At 37.1% G+C, this 26,644-nt stretch overlaps 1 protein-coding gene across 4 annotated transcripts in view; it reads left to right on the forward strand.

Moving 5' to 3' along the window:
• The window catches only part of DIAPH2 (diaphanous related formin 2), an 823,692-nt gene that overhangs the window by 24,943 nt on the left and 772,105 nt on the right, over window positions 1-26,644 (forward strand). For 3 of the 4 annotated variants that reach the window (XM_019756670.2, XM_074323226.1, XM_019756671.2), the window contains exons 2-3: window positions 23,861-23,893; window positions 26,304-26,480. In XM_019756670.2, the coding sequence (XP_019612229.1) occupies window positions 23,861-23,893; window positions 26,304-26,480 (210 nt within the window). The remainder of the gene's footprint in view (window positions 1-23,860; window positions 23,894-26,303; window positions 26,481-26,644) is intronic. The other variant, XM_019756672.2, reaches the window with a different exon arrangement.

Genomic DNA, 26,644 nt, shown 5'->3' on the forward strand with positions numbered 1-26,644 from the left:
ATATATACATAATGAAAGTCCCTGGAACAGAAAGGCTTGTTATAAGGAGTAACCATCTCTAGCTGCCTCTAGTCTAGTGTTCACTCACCAGTGGAAGCCCCTTTTAACTGTTTTGTCTGGTGGTTTTCTCCATATCTCTAAATAATATTCTCATACTTCTACATCTCACCTTACCTGTTTTACATATTGTATTTCACTTTCTGCTGTGATAGAAGAGGCCTCACGCCATCCCTCACCACCCTATTCTTATCATCCCGATACTGTTATCGCTCTTTCTAGTTTTTCTGGTCTGAGAGTACGCTCTCTTTGTTCTTTTTACATGATCACATGTAACTTATTTGAGACAACATCTGAAGTCCATCTAGATTTTTTTGCAAATTTTATGCATAGATTTCTGATCATTTATTTTTGAATTGGTCTGGCTACATACTGTGAAGAGTGGTATGGTGTGTGTGTGTGTGTGTGTGTGTGTGTGTGTGTATTATTGTTAAATAGACTTTATTTTTTTCTAGAGCTGTTTTAGGTTCACAGCAAAATTGAGCAGAAAGTACAGAGTGTTCCCATGCTCACCATTTTATCTCTAGCACCGTGTCTGGCATTTTGGCAAGTATTTTATTATATATATATTAAACGAGTGAGTGAGTGAATAAATACATTGCATCAATGTTCATGTTCCATGATGGTTGATAATTATGTTTTGATTTGGCAAGTTTATTTTACTTGATGAGTGTTGCCTAGAATTCTGCAGAAAACCTCGGCAAAACTGTTTGATACTTCATGTCAGTAGAGACGAGCCATAAAAGTTCTCTAAACTCTAAACTCTGTATGTGTCTCTGTGTGTATGTGCATATATGTACATATTTGTGTATGTTTATGTTTAAGCATTAAAAATAGTGTGTTTTCAGGTGAATTAATCAATTTGTGATGACTGTTGATTAGGTGACTCTTCTAGAGAAGTGTGCTGTTATTAAACAAGAGATAATTCCTGACTTTTCTTAAGTGCTATGAATGATTAAATAATGAAGTGGAAAGTTCTGTGTGTTTTTAAAAAAATTACTACACTAAAACTTTGCTCGCATTCTTACAGGATAAATAAATATTGTACAGTAAAAAATATATAATTTAAATCTTAAGGCTGACATGTAGTTTATTTCTGATAATCATTTGATTACTCTTTAACCTGAAGAAAAAAGATCTAGGGAGCAAAGCATTCGTTGAGATCATTCATTTTTGTGCAACACAATATGCTTGCACTTGAAAGTGAATTTCAGAACAAAGATTTTCAACTCAGGCAACCATTATTAATGATACAAGCTATTAATGGAGCCAAATCTCATTGAAAGTTACACTCCAGGGACACTTATTGCAATACTTCACTTGGTATGGCTGGATTATATATGCTTTCACATGGCAATATTGATTAAACAGTGAAGATTTATTCTCTGTTATCATTGGAGTTAAGCAGTCATACTTAAGAGGAAGTGGGGCACACACAAGATGTAATATGATGCTTTGCCTCATGTTTATTTCTCTTTTAAGCCTCACTGATCTAAACTAGAGTATTTTGCAAGAAATTTTACACGTAATTAAGAAGGAATGTCTTCATGTTTGGTTATTGATGAGAAAGGATTAGAGTTTGAGGGAGTAACTGCTACTCAATGTGTATTTAAACATAGCTGAAAGTAGGAGTCATATCAGAGAAATTATTTCATATAACCATAATGGATGAGAATAAGAGGCCTCCATTGTTGTCTTTAATTTTGGGTTAACCTTTTTCTTTTTTTAAATCTTGTATATGTCTCCAAAACAAAATGCACAACCTGAATCCTTTTATGTATTTTGTGTACCTTTCCTCTGATATGGGTCACCTGTACAACACTTTCAGTCATGTGGTTAGGGTGTAAAACCTATTTTGCTATAGTGTAAAAAAACCCCTCAAATTATAGATAATAAACTAAGGCTATAAAATAGTAAGTCCACAAATCCTTGTAAATATGTTCAGTTCTCACTTCAATATAGTCGTCCTGGGTGATAGGGTTTTTTTTTTTTTTTTTTTTAATTTCGTAGTGATGCTGCTACCATTACTCAGAATGCCCTTTGGAATGTTTAGGAACTATATTCAGAATTAGTTGAGAAAGCCACTTTCAGGGTCACATTTTGCTTTGAGTCTAACATATACAGAGGGTGCCAAAAAATGTATACACATTTTAAGAAAGGAAAACGGAATTAAAATTGTCATACTCAATATATACCGATAACAAAAGATGAATAGAAGTCACGTTTGACTTCTGCAGTTACAAGAGGTGCTCAGAGTGGTTACCATCAGCGTCCAGACACTTCTGGTTACGGGGAGCACTGTTTGGTAGACTTAGACTTCTGTGGCGAGCGTGTAGACTGTTCCAGCACCACAGCAGAAGCCGCAGGACTTGTTGCTGAGCGAGGCCTCCCGGGTCTTCCCTTGTGCACATCACACACAGCACCGTGCGTCTCAGACTTAAACACGGATGCATGCAGTTGTTAGGCGCGTTGGAGGTTCTGTTGCAGACTCACGCCTCCATTGTCACTGTACTTCCACAACGTTGTCGAATTTCAAATACCACTTCAAAGTGGTCTTGCACTCCTCAGATGACAACTGTGCTTCCACCATTTTCTTTGACTGTCCTGCCTGTCGCTCGGTGACGCTGGCATTCATTTGATTATCGCTATCTTTTGAATGAACGTCATACTATACATTGCTACCGTAATTCAGTTTAACTTCGAAAAGTAATACATAGGTAACATCTCCTAAAATGTGTATACTTTTTTTGCCCCCCCCTCCCCATGTTTGAGTGTCTACAATGGTAAACAGAGTTTACTGTTTTTCAAAGGAAACAAGTGATTTGAATGTGTACATTCTAGTATATTAAATAATTCAATTCTGTTACTTTTCATACCTTGTAAGTGGAGGTAAGTTGGTTGCGGGTATGTAGTCATTTATCTGTCTGTTCTCTCTATCAAACTATTTGAAAACAGCTTTACTGAAGTATAACTGACATACAACGAACCATACCTATTTAAAGCGTACAGCTTGCTAAGTTTTGCTTATGTGCACACCCATGAAACCATCACCACAGTCAAGATAGTGAACATATCCATACATATACCCCCCAAATGGGTTATGCCCCTTGGGAATCCCTCCCTTTCCCCCTCATCCCCAACCCTAAACCAGAAATTGTTTGCATTTGCTTCAGTTTTCTCTCTGTTTTATGGATCTTGAACAACTTTTGGTTTTATTGATTTTTCTGTATTGGTCTATTTCATTGTCTTCCATTTTGACTTGCACAATTTCCTTTCTTTTGCTTGCTTTGAGTTTCATTTGCTCTTTTTCTATTTGCTTAAGGTGGCAGCTAAGGTCATTAATTGGAGAACTCTTATTTTCTAATCTAGATACTTTTGTTATAAATTTTCCCCTAATTACTGCTTTTGTGACATCCCACAAATTCTGGTGTGTTGTGATTTTATTTTCCTTTAGTTCAAAATACTTTCTAATTTTTCTTTTGCTTTCTTCTTTGACTTAACTGTTATTTAGAAGTGTGTTTCCAAATATTTGGAGACAATTTCCAGAAATCTTTTGGTTTTGATTTCTAATTAATTCTGTGGTCAGAGAATATACTTTGTATGACTTGAATACTTTTAGATTTATTGAGGCTTTGTTTTGTGGTACATGTACCATGTGCACTTGAGAAGAATGTGTATACTGCTGTTGTGGGGTAGAATGTTCTAAAAATGTCAGTCTGATCAGGTTGATGGATAGTGTTGTTCAAGTCCTCCATATTCCTTCTGATTTTCTGTCTACTTGCTCTATTAATTATAGAGAGAGGGACATTGGAATCTGACTATAATTGTGGATTTGTCTATTTCTTCAGTTCTATCAGTTTCTGCTTCATGTATTTTGAAGCTCTGTTATTACAGGCATAGACATTTAGAGTTGTTGTATCCTCATGATTAATTGACCTCTTTATCATGAAATCACCTTGTTTATCCCTGGTAATTTTTTTTTTTTTTTTTTTTTTTGCTGTGAAATTCAGTTTGTCTGATATTACTATAGCTACTCTAGCCTTTTTTTAAACTTGTGTTTAGCATGGTTTACCTTCTTCCATCCTTTTACATGACACGTCTCCCCGCTGCCCTGTCTGCTTTTAACATTTTCTCTTTATCACTAACTTTCAGTAATTTGATTAAGAGGTGCTTTGGTGTAATTTTCTTCGTGTTTCTTGTGCTGGGGTTCTTTGGGCTTCATGAATCAATGCGTTTGTAGTTTTGTTTTTTTTTTTAACAAGTGCAATATCTTTGGCCATTGTATCTTTATTTGTTATCCCCCCCTTTTCCTTTGGGACGTCAATTACACATATATTTTGTCAATTGAAGTTGTCCCCCATATTACTGATGCTCTTTTCATTTTTATTTGTTTCTTATTTTCTCTGTTTCATTTTGGATAGTTTCCACAGCATGTGTCTTCAAGAGAACTAATCTTTCTTACTGCAGTGTCTAATTTGCTATTAATAATAGCCAGTGAATTTTTCCGCTCAGACACTTGTAATTTTCATCTCTAGACGTTCAATTTGGGCATTTTTTATATCTGCCATATCTCTACTTTTTAAACATATGGAATACAAGTTAAAAATAACTTCTAATGCCCTTGTCTGTTAATTTTAAGTCTTTGTCAGTTCTGGGTCACTTTTGATTGATTGATTTTCTTTTTCTCTTTATTGCGTGTCGTATATTCCTGCTTTTTTGCATGCCTGGCAATCTTTGATTGGATGCCCGATTTTGTGGATTACCTTGTTGGATGGCGGATATTTTTGTGTTGCTATAATTATTGTAGAATATTGTTCTGGGATGCAGTTTGGTTTCTTGGAAACAGGTTGATCCTTTTGGGTCTTGCTTTTAAGATTTGTTTGGCAAGACCAGAGCAAGGTTTAGTCTAGGGCTAATTATTCCCTTACTACCATGGCAAGAACCTTCTGAGAGCTCTGCCAAACCTCGTTAATTGGGAAGTTTTCCTGTCTGGCTGGTAGAAACAGGTTATATTCCCAGCTCTGTATGAGGGCCCAGCAGTGTCCTCTCTCTGAGCCTCTTGAATGGTTCTTTCTTCCCCATCCTCAGGTAGTTTCCTTACAGACATGAGCCAATCTACATGCTGTTGAATACACAGGGTGGACCTCCACAGATCTCCTGAGTTCTCTCTCTGGGTATCTTGCTTTTTTTCTGGCACTCTGCCGTGTGAATTCCAGAAGCCTGGTCTCCTTGGATTCTCAATTCCTCAACTTCGGCATCTGCAGAGCTCTGCCTGGGACCCCTCCTAGAGTCACCCCCTGGACACTCTGAAGGCCGTATACTGGGGCAATCATAGGGTTTACCTTATTTATTTACCATCTTTCAGTGATCATTGGACTTTGTTGACTGATGTTGAGTGTCTTGAAAACCATTTTTTGAATTATTTGTCTTTTTGTATGTGTGTTTTGGGCAGTGTGGTAAGTCTGTGCAGAAGTGGAAATCCTAGACACATTTTACAAAAACAAACTGGTTTGACATAGATCATTAAAGTGATTGAGATTTTTATGGTTCTCTTTGCTACCTCTTCCACCCTCCCCCACCCTAGCACCTGTCAATCTTGGCTGAATGTTAACTAACCCCTTACAACTTTTTGATTTAGTTTCTAGGTATAATCTCTTGGCTTTAGGTCAAATTTACCTACTGAACAATGATCTTAACCTCAATCTGGCAGTTTCCTTTTATTTCAGTCAATAATTATTTCGCAATTCCTTTCTTTACTGAACTTGGTTAGTTCATAAATATTGTGTCCATGTAGCTTCTCCCAGTTTCCAAACATTTTTCCTCCGAACTGTTCTCCTTCTGGTCATGTGATACATCTGTTTCTTTCTAGTTGTTTATTACAACACTCTTTACAGCCTTGGTCAAAATTTCATCCTTTTGAGTTCACACATCAAAATCTCCAGCTCAAGCACATATCATATTTTTACTAGAAATAAAGCACAGAAACGGAATTTTAGTGCTAATGAGAACCTTACAGTTTATCACTTACACTTTAAAAGATTCAGAGCACACTTCTCAGTATGGCTGTCTCTAGTAAGCAGCCATCTGGGTTTTGCCTTGTCACACAATATTTAAGACACTTATTTTCATCCTTCATGATTGTAAAAATTCAGATAAAACCTTTTTTTGAATATTTTAAATACATAATATAATTTATTTGATTAGTATTACCTCACATATTCTTCAAGCTGGAACATTCTCATTGGTCATGCTGGCAGGGAGAGAGGAAGGCAGAGGAAAATCCAAACCACTGTTCACAAGTAAGAGCAGATGTTATATTTGTGCTGTATGGTCTCTTCAACATGGATTTTCTGATAGGCAGAAAACTTCCCCTCAATTTGACAGATTTTACATGATAAATGTAGTCCTAGACAGTTTGCAAGTAACCACTCAGTTATAAATGGATATTTCTGAAGTAATCCTTTCTGATTTGTTTTCAGTTCCAGTCGTCCTCCCCCCCCCGCCCCCCCCGCCCCCCCCCCCCCCCCCGAAACTGTACCCTATGATTTAGTTAAAATTTACTGGCTGTAGAGACTAGTAGCATATTATACACATGACCTCATTTTATCCTGGTTTTCCCCCTCCTGATTCTACTTCATAAGATTTTAAGTTTATGATTCTACCTTCTTTCTGGAATTCAAGGGAAGCTTCTTTTTGACCAAGCTAGGTCAAAAAGAATGAATTCTTCATTGCTGGCTGTTTCCAAAGCTTATGTCAAAGTCCTAAATTCCTGAGAGATTAAGTTAATATACTCATTTTTGTATGTTGCTGGAGCTAAACCCACGTAGGTACATGAAAGCAGAAACTGGGAAGGTTTTTAATCTTTGTTGTAGGATTTACTATGAAAGATGGGAGTACCTCATTTTTTTCATGTAATTTAAATAGAATAAATATTTTTAATGCAAATCCAAACTGAGAATTCATCTTATAGAGATCATTAACATTTATTTCATGACAACTTCCTTCTGTATTTTTAAAATGCAAATACCATGGGAAAATCTTCCAGTATATGCTCATGAGAGTGCATTTTGGCGCTTACTATTTTGTATTTTACAGTTGGTCAGTCAAGTGCTGACTGATGAATGCCTGAAAAGGGCTGTGTGTTATTGGTGTCAAAATAAATGTAATAGCTTTTCGACACAAGCTAAGGCGTACAAGCTCAGTTCACGTGGGCGATCGGGGAGGCGCATGACCTTTGTGCTCTGTAGCTCTTGCTTGAATTCTGAAAGTAAATTATGCAAATGATCTAAGATGTCAGGTTAAAAACGTCCCTTGGTTGCAACTGTTGAGTGTATTGAGATGCCTCCACCTGTACTATGATGGATCACACACACCATACCTCGGTCCTCTGTTTGATAATTACTTTGTAAAGGTGTGTGATTAGCTGGCATGGTGAAACTGCATGCAGGCCAGAGAACGATACAACGTGATTTTCTTTCACCTGTGTGCCTCAGTTTTCTCACCAGTTAAAATAGGGATAATACCTGTATTACAGGTGTGTGGTAGGGATTGATTAATTAAACCAAAGCACTAGGAACAGGGCCTGTCCTGAATCTTAATTAGTATTAGTAATGTTCTCTCTTTAGGTCTAGCTTTTCTTGTACTTTTTTTTCCCTTTTTTCCTTTTTGGTATATAAATAATTAACACCATTGCTTATCAGATATTCACCTCTACAATTTGGCCATTTAAGAGATTCTCATCGATCCATTCATTTCCTTCCTCTCCTTGTGCCTCTCCCTCACTGTCCCTCTCCCTCCAACGCCTTCCGCCCTCTCTCTCTTTCTTTTCTCCCTCACTCCCATCATCCCTTTTCCCGTCTGTTGTATTTCTTGGACTTGTTGCTGTCTAGCTGGAGCAGCAGTCAGCTCAGGATGTAAATGTTACTCTGTGAATTGTGGCAATTGGAGGAGGAGATAGAATTTGAAGCCATATATCCCAGAAAAGGAAAAGAGAGACCCAGACATCCCTTTCTTTGGTCTCTAATTTGTGTTTTTCAAAAATTCAGATTAAAGTTCAAATGTATTTAAACATTGATTTTTAAAATAAACTTCCTCTTTGTTTCTTGTTATTTGATTCCCCTGCCACTAGGGTAAAGGTGATGGTGTGAGGTTACTTTCTAAGCAAAGCCCCATGGCCTCTGAATATTTAGGTTCCAGAGGTGTGTATGTGTAATAATTCCTTCCTGAAAGTTCCCCCCACCCAACACACACGCTTCTTATCAGCCTCATACGTGGGGACATGGGTAAACCTAGTCGGCTTGTCTGGATGGTCAGTGGAAACCATAGAGATTACAGCTATTTCTTATAATATGTTTAGGTAAATGCTATGATTATCTTTTGAAGGTTAACTGTTAATTTCACTTTTTTCGGTTGCTGTTAATTCTTTGCTAATCTGGATTTTTTCTCTGTAGATTTATTTTCTTGGTTTTAAAACTGTTCCATCTTGTTTTTTTTATTACTGACTTCGTAACCCCATCCCCTTGCCCTCTAGCTGAATTAGCTGTGCTATCTCTAAATGCTTATTATATGCTCTGTGTTCTAAGATCAGTCCCATTTTTCTTTTTGTTTTGTTCTTTTGGCTGCTGATATTTCTTGAGCTGTCATTGAGTTCTTGGTTATTCCTACTTCTTGGATATGGGATATTGTTTAAGAGCACTGACTTTGGAGAATAAGAAACCTGGATTATCTTGCTTCCCTCTTTTAACAGCTATGAGCCATGATTAAGTTACATTTCTATCTATAAGCCTCAGCTTCCCCATCTGTAAAATGGGGATAAATAATGGAATATACTTCAAGGGTTGTCACATAAATCAAGTTTTAAAAATATACGTAAAAGTGCTTAGTATGGTACCTGGAACATAGCTAACCTTCAATAAATGATAATTATAATTGCACTTTTGTTGTTGCCGTCCATATTATGGCTACCTATGCCTCCTCCTGTCTTACATTTTAGCTTTGTGTCCACCAGTGTTCTATTTGAGTTGAGAAATTAACAGCTTCCAGTAATTCATTCAGTAAATGTGTGGCTGATCCAAGGGCCATTAGCAAGGTATCCATAGTGAGTTTCAGGTATTTGGGGGCTGATTTAAAGGAAAGGATAAGACCAGGAGGTGACAGTTGTATGCATAGCTTTACTTTTGAGTGATGGCTTGACAAATATACCTGTGTGAGAAGCCCGTCATAGCCTAAGGCCTTCCAGAGACAATAGCAGAAGGCTACTACCCAGAAGGGGAGAAGGGCAGGGAACTCCTGGGAGTGAGGAAGATCAGAGAGGAGCATCTGTGTCTAGATGATGTTACCCAGCGCCCCAACAAAGAGTGTTTGGGTCACAGAGCTAAAGGGAAGTTTGATTGGGGTCTTTTATAGCCATTGGGCTTTTTTTTTTTTTTCTTTCTGTTTGGTTTGTAGATGTTGGGTGTAGTTTCACATTGTATGTAAACTAGGCTGGCTCTAAATGGTTGAAAATATGCTTACTTGGGCCATATTTAAAACAATTGGATGTGTACAAATTTGAGTTTGGCACCTGTGGGCTTTTAATGAGTCTTAGCTGTTATGAAGAAGTAAACAACTTAGGGCTGATACAAAGAGGTCATCTTTTTACCCATTTATAACCATACCCCAAACTATTTAAGACCCAGTCCCTACCTTAGGAAATTCATACTCTGTAGTGGGAAAGTCTATATACTATGATACATGTTGCAGTCAAGGTTTGAGCTAAGAGGTTGAGAGGGACATCAAGAAAGATACCCTCCAGGAATAAAAAAAATACCATTTTTGTGGTGTTTCCTGGTTCTTTAAAGCATATTCTAGCCAAGGAAAGCAAGCAACCTTGTGGGCTACTGGTGAGTGACACCATGCTTCCTTACTTTTAGAGTTTCAAAACTTTGCCATTCTGTCAGTTACATGTTCATGTTTAGTCACTGTCTGTAGCTTTGGACCTACCTAAAGTTTCATTTCTGCATTTCATGTGAAAGAAAATGCCTCTCACAGCGTATTTTACTATGGTGTTACTACAGACAGAAGAGGTCATTCTAGTACATTCCTAAAATAAATGGTCACTATTTAAAAACTCAACTAGAAAGGTGCTTATGTATAGTTTGTGAAATTTGAGACATTCAGCAATCAATATATATCTGAAAATGGAGAGAGTTCTCAACTTGATAGATGAACCTTACGCTTAAGCTCTTGAACAAATTCCCTGTAAGTACTCTAGAGGTAGTCTTTACAGAGAGATTTAGATCCCAGGACAATTTTTTTCTTTAATGGAAAGGGGCAAATTGCTCTCTGTTCCCCGGTTAAGACATCCCAGGGGCTTGATCTCCTCCTTTGTTATTCTGTGAACACTTATATTGAAAAGCATGTCCAGTTGTTTCTCTTTGTCCTTATGTACCACAGCTAGTGTAGCAGCTCTACTGCAGAAAGGAAAAGACCAGGTTTTTGACATCCTCAGTTGGAATGTATATTTTCTACAGAAAGTGTTTCAAAGGAGGATACAGCTAGGATACTAATGCTAGGGCTAATCTGAAGGCGTGTTATAGATTAAATAAGAGTTTGTAAGCTGATTTGGGAATTCAGCCATCACGGAGAACATTGTGTTAATCGGGGCTGTAAAGGCCTTATGTGCGTCAAAAACTTCAATAGTATTGATTATGGCCATCAAACAAGTGATTTTGTTTAAAGTAAGTATAATATTATTAGCAAATAGAAAGGTACTTGAAGAGAACTCAATTTGGGAATATTGTAGAAAACCTGTCCGTGATTCTGGTGCTGGCTCATTAATTTGGGGCTGCAACTGATGACGGCACAGTAAGAGAAATTCTATAAATGTTTAAGCACACACACACACACACACACACACACACACACACACACACACTTGTATTTCAGTGATCTACTGATCATAAAGTTTTGTCATTTGCATAGTAATGTTTTTCAAACTTTCTAATCCTTAATTGGCTAAGCTGTTATCAAATCAATTACTCAGTAGTGAGAAAAATAGAAATTTGAACAAACTGCTATTAAAAGTTCAGAGCTTCTCAGATTTAACCTGCGTAACTTAGACTTACTGGTTTATCGAAGAGCACCTGTCATAGATAGCCTGAGTGTTATTAGCAAGTTTAAGTTGTGCAGTTACCGTGTTTCCCCGAAAATAAGACCTAGCCGGACAATCAGCTCTAATGTGTCTTTTGGAGCAAAAATTAATAATAAGACCCAGTATTATGTTATATTATTGTCATGCGGGGGACCCTGCTCGCCGCGCCATTTTTCAGGCGGGGCGGCCTGCGGGGTCTCTGCTCCCGCTCCCCACACAAGAACGCAGGACATGGTGAGGCCGAAAAGGATCACCCACGGAGCCATAGGTAGGGGAGTCATACCACTATGGTCTCACTGGAGGCTGGGCTCACTGGACGCACGACCTGCCGTCCGCCTTTCCGCCAACCGACCAACGACTCTCCTCCACTCTCTCGACTCTGTTCCTCTCCTCTCTTCCGCTCTCCTTGGCTCTGCTCGGCTCCTCGGCTCCTCGGCAATCCTCATCAGTCCTCGGCTCTCCGCCGTAGCCGCAGCAGTTATACCAGCGGCCAATCGGCTAACCGGCCACAGCGGACAGCCAATCAGCCACAGCCGAGCCAGCACCTTTCCACGTGAGGCCGAGAGCCTGTAAACTACTTTCTGGGGCTCTGTCCCCACAATTATATCATATATCACATCACATCATATATCATATCATATCATATCATATCATATCATATCATATCATATCATAAAGACCCAGTTTGATAGTAAAATAAGCCCGGGTCTTATATTAATTTTTGCTCCAAAAGATGCATTAGAGCTGATGGTCCAGCTAGGTCTTATTTTCGGGGAAATATGGTATGTATAGGTCTCTCATTGGGTTTTAGGAAAGGACTTGTTTTTGCTGGGCAGGAGCTTTTGTTGGCATCAGCAGAGTCAAGAATTGCAGAAGAGGTTACTTAACAGCCCCATCATCGTGTTTTCCAGCTTTATGCACAGTGTGATCTATACAATGATGTATAGGAGATGCCACTGTTATCTTTTGTTTTATTAGTAAAATTTACGGGGGTGACAATGGTTAGTAAAATTACATAGGTTTCAAGTGTACAATTCTGTAATACATTATGTATATGTCACATTGTAGGTTCACCACCCAGAGGCAATTCTCCTTCCATCACCATGTACTTGACCCTGTTTACCCTCATCTCCCACCCCCCACCCCCCTTACCCTCTGGTAACCACTAAACGATTGTCTGTGTCTATGAGTGTTTGTTTCCACTGTTGTCTTAAAGTCTAGGTGGAGAGGAAATAAAACGCATGTTTTCTACATCAGAATCTTTTGACTGAAAAATGCCTGTGATTTCACAATATTGAAAAAAAAAAGAAAGTTCGAATCATCTGTTTTGACTTGTACATGTGTAAGGGCTATTATGTTAGTTCTTGGGTTACCTGTCATTTTTCAGGCAAATGGACATACAGTTATTCATTTTTTATACTGTAACTGGTATAGTGATTACACACTATATACAAAGCCTCAAGGGCTCAGTATAGTTGCTGACTTATTTGTAGTTCTTCCTCCACCGCATTTAATTCAAATACATGAAGAGTCCATTGTGGAAAACACGACGTTAGAGTGGAAATAATTCGAGTTCTGACAGAATAAACACTAATACAACTGTCGCTTTGCCTAAAATCATAAAAATGTCAAAAATTTAAAACTACCTGTTAATTTGTTATGATAGTGTTTATAAAACACAGTGACATAAATGAAATGTTTCTGCAGTGTACTCTTTATTTTACTTTGACAGAATTTGTCACTGTCTTTAGATGCAATCCCTTACGCAAATTAAAACTAAGTGAAAAACTACTTAAGGAACACTGTGGGACAAAAGCTTTCAATGGAGTTATCACTACTCAGCACAGAATCTGAAGCTAGTGGGGGGAGAAATGAAGATTACAAAATTTAATACGTTTTTCGTTAATCTTACATGTTTTCAAAGGTCCTTTTTAAGTTTTTCTGAAATTTTACTTCATTTTTGCCTACCATAGAATCATGTTTTGCTTAAGTTTTTAGGTGTTAAATATTTATTTTAAAAGTTCTTTTTGTATGAGTCTAGATAAGCAGTTTTTGTATTCCGTGGGCAGAGGGGTATCTACTTTCACTTTGGACACCATTTTTATTAGTTGCATCTTTGGAAACGTGTTCCAGGAGCTAAATGACTGCCATACAGATGAACTTTTAGACCACAACCCTTTCCTGAATTGGGAATTATTTGCAAGTTCAAGAATATCAGTTAAAAGTACTAATAGTGGAATTAACTGAGATCATTGCTTGATTTACGTATCTTTGCCTACCAAAAGTATATTATTATAATAATACCTTATTCACAACTCAGGTATAATTTTCAGTTTTAGGCAGTTCATACTCTTGAATCTTTAAAGGAGCGAATCATTTTGTTTTGTCAGATTAATTTTGCAGCTATATCAGAAAACTAAATGATGTGGTTATTTATAAAAGCTACTTGAAGTAGATGTATGGCAAGTCATTGTGAGGTGATGTCGCTCCAGAGTGATAATCATAGCCGTTTAGAGGTTATTTGTATGTTATAAAGATAGTAATCACAACAACAGATATTAAATTACTCTATTTAACACAAACAACAGTCATATGTCTGGGTACATTGCTTCAATAACAAATGTAATTTTAAATTATAGTAACTGCTCTCTCTCTTCCTATTGCTACCATCCTAGTTTAAGCTCTTATCAGCTCACAACTGGATCTCTGTCTCTCTCCCGCTTTCTCCAATTCTGTCTGTCACGACAGCTTTGGGTGCTAACTATGTGCTAGAAACAGCGCACAAAAACAGGACACAATGGGGACCAAGAGAGACCTAGTCCTTACTACATTGAGTTTACAGTGTAGCAAGGAAGACAGGCATTGACAGGGAATTGTTGTTTGATCATTGGAATGTGTTACAAAAGAAGTTGGGAACCACGGGAGATTATAACAGTACCAACCATGACCTCAGCTAAAACTAGAAAGGAAGAGTGGGAGAGGGCCTGATGAAGAAGGAGAGGGGGTGGTACAGGGTGATTGCTCTAAGCAGAGCAAAGTTTTATTACAAAGCAAAGTTCATGGAAGGGCCAAGACTGATAAAGAACTTGAGTTCTAATGAATATTGTTGTACTGGTGAAGACTCCTGCAGATAGAGTTTAGAATGTAGACGGAGGTTTTAGAATTTGGATTTTACTCAGATTTAAATGCCAATCCCTATTTAAATGCAGATCCCAACTGTGTGATTTATTACCTTTGTGACTCTAGGCCAATGATTTAATGACTGCAAACCTTGATTTCCTGACCTATAAAATAGGACAGTAAATTCCTGTATCATAGGATTGCAGTGAGGATTTAACTGAGGCAATGCATGTAAAGCTCTTAGCATAGTGTCTGCACATAATAAATGCTCAGAAAATGGTAGCTAGTATTTAGGTCATAGAACAGACCAAACTTGCTGATCTCTACAAGCTGCCTTTTAAGCCTTTGATTCCTTCTCCAATCTATCCTGAATAATACAGCCTACAGCCCTTCTCGAAATTCTAAAATCTGAAAGCTCTGAATACAGAATTTTAGCATTGGCCGGCAATACCTGACCTGACTTGAGGCTGTAGTTAGTCTTTATTTATCCTGTTCTGTGGAATATTCATGCCTCACTACTAACCTTGAGTGCATTTGATTTAGGGTGCTACCCCAGGTCCTGCTGGGTATATTTGGTAACATATTACTGCACGTGCAGCATATTCTTTTCTAAAATATGAAACACTCTGAATTCCAAAATACTTCTGGCTTCAAGGATTTCAGGTAAGAGGTTGTGGACCTGTGCCACCCCAAATCATGCCTCTAAAATACTACCTTCTCCATGTCTGTCTCTGAATCACGACATCATAAGGACTCTCTGTGGTCGTCAGGCTTAGTCTAGAATACCCCTTGTGTTTTTCAAGACTGTCTCTAAACTGTCCCCAACCTACATATTCAAAATTTAATATTCAACTTGAAGCCTTTATTTCATGAGGCTACTTCCCTCAAGTAAAACGTGAGTGCGGCTCCTTGTGTCTGACTTGCTACTGTTCCCCGCTTTCTGGGTATTGAAATCCTACCCAACAATTAGGGTACAGTTCTTTACAGTTTCTTAATGTAGCTATATTTAGCTATTTCTTCTCTGAATACTTAAATTTATTCACCAAATATTTGAGCAGATATGAAGTGCCAGCTACTATTCTGTGTCAGAGATCCCAAAGTGAATAAGACAGGTAAATTAAGGTCTGCTGTTAAGGAAATTGCTTTCTTGAAACTGCAACACAAATAAGTAAATAACTGAACAGGATAATTTCAGATAGTGGTTAATGCTGTGAAGATAATAAGACAGGACATGTTATTGTGTCTAGGGAGGAGGCGGAGCTCCGAGTATGTACTTCAGAATCTCATAGTTTAGCATTTAATTATCTATTTGCTTTTACACGGTTAGTTTTCACTCCCCGGTTATATTGCAGATTCCTGAAGGGCAGGATCCTGTCTTAAACTTCTATGTGCCATAAAGTGCTGGGCATGTAATGGGTACTTAAACATAATGTTTGGTGGAGACATTTGTCTTTTTTCTTTTAAACAGAGAATGTACAGATTTATTTCTTAAGTATTGAGCCCCCACTTGCCTAACTCACTGATTTAAGAGTATCTATTATGTACAAGGTACCCTGCTGGGTTTTGAAACATTTGTATTTGTATAAAGCTAGCTTTCTTTTCATTTTGTTGCTTTTTATTCATAGACTAAGAAAGAACTTTTGTGTCCAAATAATTTTCCCATTTGAAATGGTTTACTACAAAGTACATAAACATGATTTCTATACCTGTAGAGGACGTTACTTAAAAACCTGGATGATTCCGGCAGTTGTGTCTGATTAATTCAGGTACTAAGTAACTTCCTCCAATTCATCGGTGTGAACTTTTTTTAAGACCTAAGGTACATTTCCTGAACGCTGTGCCCTTAGCCCTGAAGCTGAGCATGTGTGCTATGCAGGAAGGACTGCTGGATTCCCATATTATAGTCAGTCGTCCTGGAAGTTCAAGATTGAAGTTCATGTCAAGACAATTAATTTAAGATTGAGCAAATCTTGTTATGAGAAATTTATGAAACTTCTCTAGTGAAGTAACATGGTCTTTTGCTTCATGAAGAAAACTGAAGCCCTATGCTGTGATGTCATATGTGCTGGTCGATACACATTTTCTTCATTATAAATCGAAAGAGCATTTTGAGAAGAAAATCCCAAAAGGAATTTTTTTCTTGTCAGACAAATGGGAGCAAGAATTTTCATTGGTGATAGCCAAGAACTCTGGTGGGTTAAAATTTGAGGCTTTTAATTTGACAGTACTTCTGAAATGGTGCCCTTATGGTTACAAAAATATAGAAGTACTGCTCTATTAAAATGATGAAATGGACAGTTTGAGATGCCAACAACAGCCTAGTAAGGTGGAGAATAGGAGCTTAATGCCTGTATCCTCCTCTTCTCCACTGTTAGGCTTTTGCGCTTTGAGGGCAGGGCCGTATCTGTTTAAATCCCAGTGCCTACCTAGCACACTGCCAACTGATCTGTCTTTTATCATCTATGGTGATGGAAGACCACAGTGCCTAAGAATACATGTGGGTATCTAAAAATGACCCTTACTGTTAGAAAGGAGATGAAAGAATGTTTTGGAGTAATTTTAAATACAGATAGTAATAGTTCAATTATTTTGAAAGTCAAAATTTCTTTTCCTCCAGTCTTAACATCAAAACTTCTACGTTGATTTCATTTCTAAAAAATTGATTATATGTAGCTTTCTTGGTGAAATGAACACACCTGACATGTACTCAACTAAAACAAAATATTTATAAAATATTTGAACTCCTGAAAAGAATGTTCAGCTTGGTTACTAGGTGATTAAATGGCTTTGAATTGCCTTGATTGGTTTTCTGATTTATAAATAGTTCTGGATGAGTACAGGATCTGAAGAAATTGGAAGGCAGGCCACTGAAGTGTAACTACTTCCTTCTGTTTCTGCTGCTGATCTGAATATGTATTGGGCAGGCATGTTGTCTGGAGATTTCAAACCCTGGATCAGTGGTTTATATGGATGGCCTTACTGAGGGGCCCTTCTAACGTGGAAAGTATATGGAGGTTATGTTAGATGACTACCCTGTGAGAGCTCTCAGAATTTCTGTTGTGGTTGTCCTTTCATTCATCTCATGTTCAACTAAACTGTAACCTCTATAAAGGAAGAGCACGTGGCTATACTGTTTACGATTGTATTCTTAGTGTCTGGCACTGAACAGGTGCAGAGTAGATGCTCAAATATTAGTTCAGTTGAATTAAACATGGTTCTATTGTCCTGCCCTTCTTAGAGAGCAAGAATCTTAAAACTGGGTAAATAATTGACCCTTTATCTTTATCATAATGGCCAACTTACTTATTTTCTCTAAAAGAGAAAAAAAAAACCTCAAATAGTGTGATGTTTTTGAGTTGATGGTCAGACTCCTGAATTATATATAATTTAGTTGACCAATTTCTGTAGTACTAGAGTAATTGCAGGATGGTTATAAAACATTGTATTACTAGTATGGAATGTTATCCATAAGAGAGTTGAATCTTTGCTGTTTTTGTTAATTTCTGCCTGATTGAGAAAATTAAAACTTAATTTTCTTGCAGTAATGACTCTTGCATTTCAATCAGAGCTTCAGCATTAGAGTTTATAAGTAAATCATCCATTTCTCTTATCCTTAAGGGGTTGAGACTCTGGAGTGATACTTTCATAATTACGCAATACTCAATCCTGTACTAAGTTACATTTACTATAACTCATCATAAATGAAGTTTAATAAACTCTGATTGCTTGACCAATGCACAAGCTTATTGCTTCTCCAGAGTTGATTTTAATGAAAATATATGGTCCCTAACTTACTGGTACAATATGCCCTTATCCTTATGACTATTATCATTAGATTTGCACAACAAAAACGTACTAAAATTACTTTAATCAGTGCTTTTAATTCAGGAGTGTGACTCTAATAAGGTGTTTTTTTTTTTTTTTGGTCATTTTTAAAAACTCTGTAGCTGTATAGTTTGTACACAGGAGTAAAATCCATAATGTCTGCCTGCATGTGGTGTGGCAGAGAGTTGCATACACCTGTGTAAATTACCTTCAGATAAAATTTGAGAGCTTTTCCCTGTAGAACATCATTATAAATGCGACTGTATTTTAATACAACCATGTAAAAATACGTTTTAAAGGTCAGTTTACATAAAAATATGATTTACTCTTGTCAAAGAAATAGCTCCTTATAGTTCTCTGAAATTTGTATTTTGGTGTTGGTTTTTGTTATTGTTCTCAGCGCCTTTTGTACCTTTCGTTTGTCACTAATATAGAAACAATTGTGTGGCAGAATGATTTATTTTGTATTGAAGGTAATTTAATTGTAACTTATGCAATAATTTCAATGCAGTTTTCATGTACAGTGGCCAAAAATCACCCCTTATGAAATGGAAATTCTTAAAATCTGCTTAAAGATTTTCATTTTCAATAGACTACATCTGTTTCTTTTTTCTGAACAGCTATGTAGAAGAGTTCTAAATAATGGTATCAAGAAGATATTTATGAAAGTACATGAGGGAAATCTATGAGAAAGTGTTCCTATTAGTCAAATATGCATAGTTATACAAGATATACACTCTGTAGTTGAATGAAACTCATAAATCAAGAAATCACAAGCAAGCAGAGTGTTTTTCTTTATGGTTCTCTATCACAAGTAATTGTGATAATTTTTTACATAAATATAATTTCCTATGTGCCTTAGGGTGCTCTGTCATTCTTGAAGATGGCCTGTTAGGAAAAAAAAATCCTTAGAAAACACTGAACAAAGTGCAATCCTTCTCCAGTATCTTTTTATTTTTATTTTATTATATTGGGAACAGTGTGTTTCACCAGGGCCCATCAGCTCCAAGTTGTTGTCCTTCAATCTAGTTGTGGAGGGCGCAGCTCAGCTCCAAGTCCAGTCGCCGTTTTCAATCTTTAGTTGCAGGGGGCGCAGCCCATCATCCCCTGCGGGAATTGAACTGGCAACCTTGTTGTTGAGAGCTCGCGCTCTATCTAACCAACTGAGCCATCTGGCCGCCCCTTCAGTATCTTTTTTGACATTTGGTTTATCAGTAATCAAACGTTAAACTCAAGAGTAGCTCTAGAAATCGAAATGTATCTAGCTAAACAGGCATTTCAGGTAGAGGGAACAGTGGATACACAGACAGGACATAGTGGGGCATACATTTGGGAATCGGATTTCCATGTTTGTTTTCTATAGCATATGAATCATGGGTGAAGGGAAGAAGTAGAAGGTACCCTAGAGCTGAATAATAAAAGCCTTTGAATGTCATATTAAGGACATTAGTCTTTATTCTGTAGGTCATCAGGAGCCATTGACTGAGCAGGTGTGTGATGGTCGTTTATAATATTGTGCTTCTGTGTGCCTGTGCCAAGCGCTGCTCTAGACATGAGGGGGAAATCCCTGAACCAAACAGATGAATATCCCTTCTCATGTTCCATGAGACAAGTGGAAGAAAGAGACAAAAAAAATAATAAAGTAAATTATAGACTATGTGTCGTGTGTGGGACATGGTTATCACAGTAGCAGTCTCACACATGTTTGTGTCTTTCCACAATGTCAGACTTTATTAGAATAAACCCATGGATCTAGTCCTACTGACTCAGTTTACCGCAGACATTAACCAAGGCTCCAGCCAGAGGATAGTCTCCAATAGTCGAGGTAGAGTGGTTTCACACAAGAAGGTCACACAGGTTTACAAGCAATAGGGTTAGGTGAGGCGAACAGTCTTACGAAAGAAGGATGAGAGAGGGAGTCTGGTGTTCAGCGAGAGTCCCTTCGGCGCTGGGGTGCAGAGCGTCAGGCATCAGGCCCGGCTGGTGAGACAGTCAGGAGGCGACGTTTCAAAGGTTCCGTCTGGGATGAGTGCAGGTGTAGCTGTCAGTTTGTCAGTTGAGGCCTGAGCGAGAAGCCGTCAGAGACCTCTGATCTTATGCCCAAGACTGGGTGCAGTGCACCCATCTGCAGTCCCATAAAGCCGTCCAGCTGGTCACACTCCACCCTGCGTCTGGAGTTACCTGGTTAGGGCGGTCACTGGGTACGCCTTTCACGTGACCCTCTGGCATGAGGGTCACTTTGTGACTGACATAGCTATCGGGATGATTAGAGTCTGTTGTGTGTTCATAATTAATGCTCTGCACACTATGTTAAAATGTGGTAAGTCCTACTGAAACAAGGAAAGGTAGAGCATAGTAGGGCGGGCCAGGAGTGCGTGGAGGAGGTGGATGTTTCCATTCAGATACAATGGATCGAGTGGGCCTCACTGAGCAAAAACTCGAAAGGGGGTGGTGGTGCTGGAGTAAGTCAGATGGATAATGGAGAAGAACATTCTAGGCAGAGGGAAGAGCGGGTGTGTGTGGCTTATTGCCTCATTGCGGAACAGTGAGGCGATCAGTGTGACGGGAGTTGAGCAGATGAAAGGGACGATAGTAGCAGATGACGTCAGAGGGATAGAGAGTGTGTGCAGATCGATAGGGCCTTGTAGGCCATTGTGAGAATTTTGACTTGCACTCAGAGTGAAAATAGCCGTTGGAAAGTTTTGAGCAGAAGAATGACGTGATCTGATTCTGGTTTAACAGTATCACTTTGGTGTGTTCAAAATTAAGTGTAGGAGGGTAAAGGTGGAAGCAGGGAGACAGGTTAGGAGGTTATTCTGGACATCTCGTTAAGTGGTGAGGGTGGCTTGCACCAGATCTTTGTTTTCAAAGGTGACTTGGGCAATGAGAAGAGAATGGAAGCAGAAGTAATTATTAGGAGGCTGTTGAAGGAGAAGGGAGGGAGACCGAGGTGACACGAAATCTTTAGCCTGGATAAATGGAATTCAGATGGTACCATCAACATAAATGTTACCCTCTGTTTTGAAAGTTTGTCCTGACCCTCTAAAATAGCATTTTGCCCCTTTTGTGCTCATGTAGTCTTTCCATTGGCTTATTAATTGTATATTCATTTTTTCCCTCCTGCCACCCACCTAGAAGTCATCTGACTTTTCAAATTGTGGCAGTATTAAGGAATAATTAAGAAGGTAAAGTTAAAGAATTATGGAAGACTGAATAATCTAAATTTGCATATCATTTGTATATGGAAAATAACTGATTAATTAGCCACTTGAAGAACATAACGTATATTGGTCAAAGCGAGTTCAGTAGATGACCACGGGAACCAGATGCCTGATCCCAGGGGTAATGATGGCAAAAGGCAGTTACCCAAAGCAGGTGTCTGTGAATTTGAGGTTACCATGAACTGTTTCAATTCAGTAATTCGGTCTGAATATCCTAGAGGTTAATTACGTTCACTGAAAAGATCATATGTTGACTAAGAGTTGGTAGCTATTAGGTTGATGCAAAAGTGATTGCAGTTTGAAAGGTTAAAAATAATTGCAAAAACTAGTTACTTTTGCACCAACATAATAGTAATAACTAGATCTGTGGGCCTTGGGCAAGTCAGTCATCGTCTTCAAGCTCAGTTTCATCATTTGTAAAGTGAGAGGTTTTGACCAGATGATCTCACATTCCATCCAATTGTAATAGTCTCTGCCTCCATAATGTGTGATTTAATATGGGCAAAAATATGTTAGTTTAAAAAAGAAAAATACTCAAGTCTCTTCCCATAAGAGAAAGTATTAATAGAACTATGGCTAGCAATACTTTTTTGTTCTTCTTTCTGTCTCCCCTGATTAAACTGTCAACATACAGTTAACTGAAATACTGATTTAAAGCTTTCCAGATATATGTGTACCTTAACTTTGAGAATTTGACCAAATCAAATCATATTTCCCCTGATTTACATTCTCGCTTTGAAGATATAGATGTGTTTCCAATCTTGATTTTATGTCCGCAAAGGGTGGGAAGAAAAGAAAAGCAGGAGTTGCTTGAGGAACTGTATAATCTAATAATAGCCCAGGTGGACACGTCCGTATCTGGATGGTAGCAGGATAGTTGAGGCACTTTTGAGACTTTGACATTTGATTTTACATTACAGGACATCATGAAGCTTGTCATTGTACATAAAACAGTTTTCTGTAACCCACTGGGAAAGTTAAAGAGAAAACACCAGCTCCAGATAATCCTGGGGTGAATTGATCTCTCTTAAAATGGCTTCAGTTCTGATATAAATAATCCTCCCTCTTTTATTTTTCCTAGGCAGTAAAGATTGATTGGGGTCTGTGTCAGTAGGATGGGATGAAGACAAAGATGTAGAAGTGTAGATGCCTGAGGGCATCATTGTATTAAAAGTAGAAAATGAACTGTACGTTGAATAGTGTATTTGTCCCAGCTGGTCCAGGGGAGGCTGATCTTTAAAAGCATTTGGTTGGTGGTATTTCAAGACAATTTGATGAGATTCTGAGATCAATAATTCTCACTTACTTAAAATTCATAATGGAATTCTCTCCACCAGTAGGAAGACCGTATTTTTCTTAGTAAAAATGGATGTGAGCATGCACGACCAAGTTGATGCATATTCAGCTTATGTTGTAGGAAATTAATGTACAGGATGTAGCAGAAGGGTTAATATCAATTCCTAACCGGCGATTTAAACAAAACTGGTTCTTCCCTAATCATGTCTCTTAGTTGGCACTTCAACGTATTTATAACATAATAATAAATACCCTTCGCGCTGATCAGATGTTACTGTAAGATATCGAGGTGTCTTCTTTTTATTTTATTTTATTAGTTTCAGGTGTACAAAATAATGTAATAGTTAGACATTTCACCTCTCACAAAATGATAACCCCCCAATCTACTACCCCTCTGACATCGTATATATTGAAGTGTCTTCTGAATCATGGAATATTACTAAATTATTAGATATTACTTTGCTCGCTTTACTTACATATTGCTTTATTACTTTAGTATTGCTGTATTCTAATTCTTCACAGTATGGTGCCCATATATGTTATGTGGTAGTTTTTATTAACCACACTCTATTTTATTAACTGGAATACACCATTTCTAATACTCCTCAGCATTAGAAGTAGAAAACCATATGCCAAAAAAAAAAAAGGTGTTGGAGTTTTTGAGAAATGGGCAAATATTAATAGAACCAGTAAATTTATTTTTATCTAGAGTATTTATAAAGGTGTCCTTTAAATACTCATTAGATGTAACCGAGTTCTAGACTGAGCTGTTTTATTATATTTCATTACTATTAAATGTGACGTTTTCCTATTGTTCATATATTTTTAAAAATTTATGTGTTGTAAAAACATGATTATTCATTCTAAAACTGAAAAAAACTTGAAAGGGCTTGTGACTTCGTTGTATCTTTTCTCTTGTTTGAGCACTGTAGTCAAGATATCTGCTCCAAACGTGACTTTGGGACTATGGATGTCATCTTTAAAAACAAATAGACCCTCCCTCACCAAACCTTAATTTTTAATCCTTAAAAAGTTATTTTGTTTTTTTTTGTAAAAAAAGTTCTTGTTTATGTGTTGAAGCTTTCTAATTCTTTTTAACTGGTGATCATTGATAAAATAAAATACGAGAATCATTCAATTATTATTTTCTTGTTTTATGTATGAATTTCTCTTATTGACAGGTATTTATTTTTTCTTTTGGTTTTAATAGAACATTCAAATAAAAACTTTGGCAGATGATGTGGTAAGGTGCCCTTAGTAGCATGTTATATTACTTATGCACATTGCCTTTTTATTAAAGTGAGTGGACATTAAAGCATTGATATATGTAAGACAGAAAATGGATGTTTACAAAGTACAGTAGAATGGAAGAATTATCAAGAGTGACTTTTCTCCTTTTGAATATTAACAATGATATGAAATTTCAACAAAATTTTGATATTATCACCTTAACTAAACTTTTTAAAATCTCTATGTCAATCTAACTCTGGAAAACACAGATGGTTTCCTTTTTGGTAGCCAGATAAATTGACTGTGAATATGTTAAATATTAATATTAATATTGGAAGAAATTAATGTAAAATAGAAAGGAAGTTAAGTTCATTTTGTTAGTGTGATATTTAAAATCCTTAAATATATTTGAGCTGAGTCTATCATAGTTAAACTTACTAAAACTTAAGGGCTTTAAAATTTAAATGTGCCCTTTTATAGCTAAATTAAAAAAAAATGGCATTTTAAGCAATGTCAATTTCTTATTTGGTGAAATTACCTATCTACAAATAATGTAAAATATTGTTACTGATTTAAGGAGGTGAAAGTATGTGGCTTAACTTCATTTTCTTATCAAGATATATCTGAAAACAAAAGCTAGTTTTCTGGATAGAAATGAAGGGCATAGTGGAAGATCAAATATATATGGAAATAATGCTACTCAGCCAAAAATCTAGCACTGCAGAAGTAAATATTAAGTGATATGAAGGGACAGGAACAGAGATACGTTGATTTAATGGTCACTTGCATATTTAAATGCTTTTATGTCCACCATATCTTTTTAGCGACATTTGCCTTTTGGATATGTACTCAGCTTATTTGGGATTGCTCAATATTTTTTCTTGAGTGGTTTGAAGATATACAAATATCTAAACCAACTTAATTTTCCTCAGAGTTAAAAGAAAACCTGAAAATACAGTTCAAGATGACTCGAAGAAATGAATCGTAATGTGCGCTGGCATGGAGTCAGGGGCTTCTGAATTGAGCGAGTCACTTTTTCTGTGAAATGTGGGAGCTGGTCTTGATGATTTTTCAGATTTCTTCCCACTGTAAAATATTACGATTTATATAATCTCTTCGTAAGCAACCATGTACTAAAATTATTTTTGTAATCCTAAATAAGCTGCTTAAAACTGCTATTTCTTTCAAAGTACACCTTTTAATTAAAAAAAAAAAAGGTGTTCTTTGAATCAAAATGAAAAGTATGTTTTTTAATGGGGGGTCAATGAAAATTGACATAAATTATGGCAATAACTTCTGCGATGCTTTTTGTATTGAAGTCATTGATAAGGCCTTGTTGATACTAAGTGAAGATGTGCTGTCCTTGCATCTAACCCGTCTGCTTGTTTAACTTGAGCCCGTGGTGTATGCATGTGTTTCCCAACGGAAACCAGAATAAAACTGAGTTGCATTCAGTTTTATGGTCATTACTAATTTTTGATGCCTAATATTTTGTGGTTTAAAACAGAACGGCCAGTGCATGTGCAACTGGAGTGGCTACTACACTTGATGTGAAATAGCAAGCTAATTATTAGAGATTGTACAGGAAATCAATGGTTCAGTGTCAATACCCATTAAATAGCAAGTTCTTCATAATAGTATTTGTAGGATTAAGATATTCTTATTTATGTTGTGTTTCCAGTAAATGGAAAAGGTATTATCTTGTTGGTTCCACCTTTTAGGGAAGAAGAAGGTAGGCAAAATAATAATAGCAGCAAAAGTAATACTATTAAATAGCAGTTAAGTATACTAAGCATATCAACTTACTGAAATCTCATGGTAATTTATTTACGTAACATACGTTAAGTCATTATTCCTATTTTTAGAGGTGAGGAAACAGAGAGCGACCAACTAATTTGCACAGGGTTACTCAACTAGTAAATGTGATTCAAACCCACGCAGCCTGGCTTTAGAGTCTGTGCTCTTAACGCTACACTGACAAAGTATTCACAGATACTTGTCACAATTTTTGGCACTTTGAAGAAGAGAAGCATCACTCTAATTTCCCCTTAGAATTGGGTATCAGAAGCTCTTTTTATTTTCCCTTTTTCTCAAAAATTGCCAGCAAAGACACATTCTCTCTGAAACAACCACATGAATTCGATGCAGGACTTTTTTCACGTACTTCCTGTGCAAAACAGAAATGACAAGAGCCTAAGTTTTACTTTTGAGGAACACTTTTCACCGCCCCGACTGCTAAGGCTGAAGGGCTGCTACAGGGTTTCAGAATGGTACAATCTCTAACTGGAGCTTGCTGCTTAAAATAACATTTTGTCAAAAGACAATAATGATGTACATTATACTAAGTGCTATTTTGATGTTTCAGTTCTTCATCTCCGTGGTTCTTGATGTCTTTCTTAGGGCTTATTTTTTTCTCTTTGCAGCGTGACCGAATTACAAGTTTTAGAAAATCTACTGTCAAAAAAGAAAAACTTCTTATTCAACATCCTATTGATTCTCAAGTTGCGATAAGTGAATTTCCAGCAGCTCAGCCGTTATACGATGAACGATCTTTGAATTTGTCAGAAAAGGAAGTACTGGATCTCTTTGAAAAAATGATGGTAAGGTAGACCCCTTTTTTTTCGTAATTTAAAAATGCATGTGCCCAGAATAGCACTGGGTTTTAAGTAGGTGTGTTTGTATGGGCTGTGTTTATATCATGTAAAGGAGAGACTAGAAACTTGTTGATACAGCAGAACTATTTTCAAGAATATCTGTTTTTTGA

Source organism: Rhinolophus sinicus, chromosome X (genome assembly GCF_036562045.2).
Source record: "Rhinolophus sinicus isolate RSC01 chromosome X, ASM3656204v1, whole genome shotgun sequence".
Taxonomy (NCBI): Eukaryota; Metazoa; Chordata; class Mammalia; order Chiroptera; family Rhinolophidae; genus Rhinolophus; species Rhinolophus sinicus.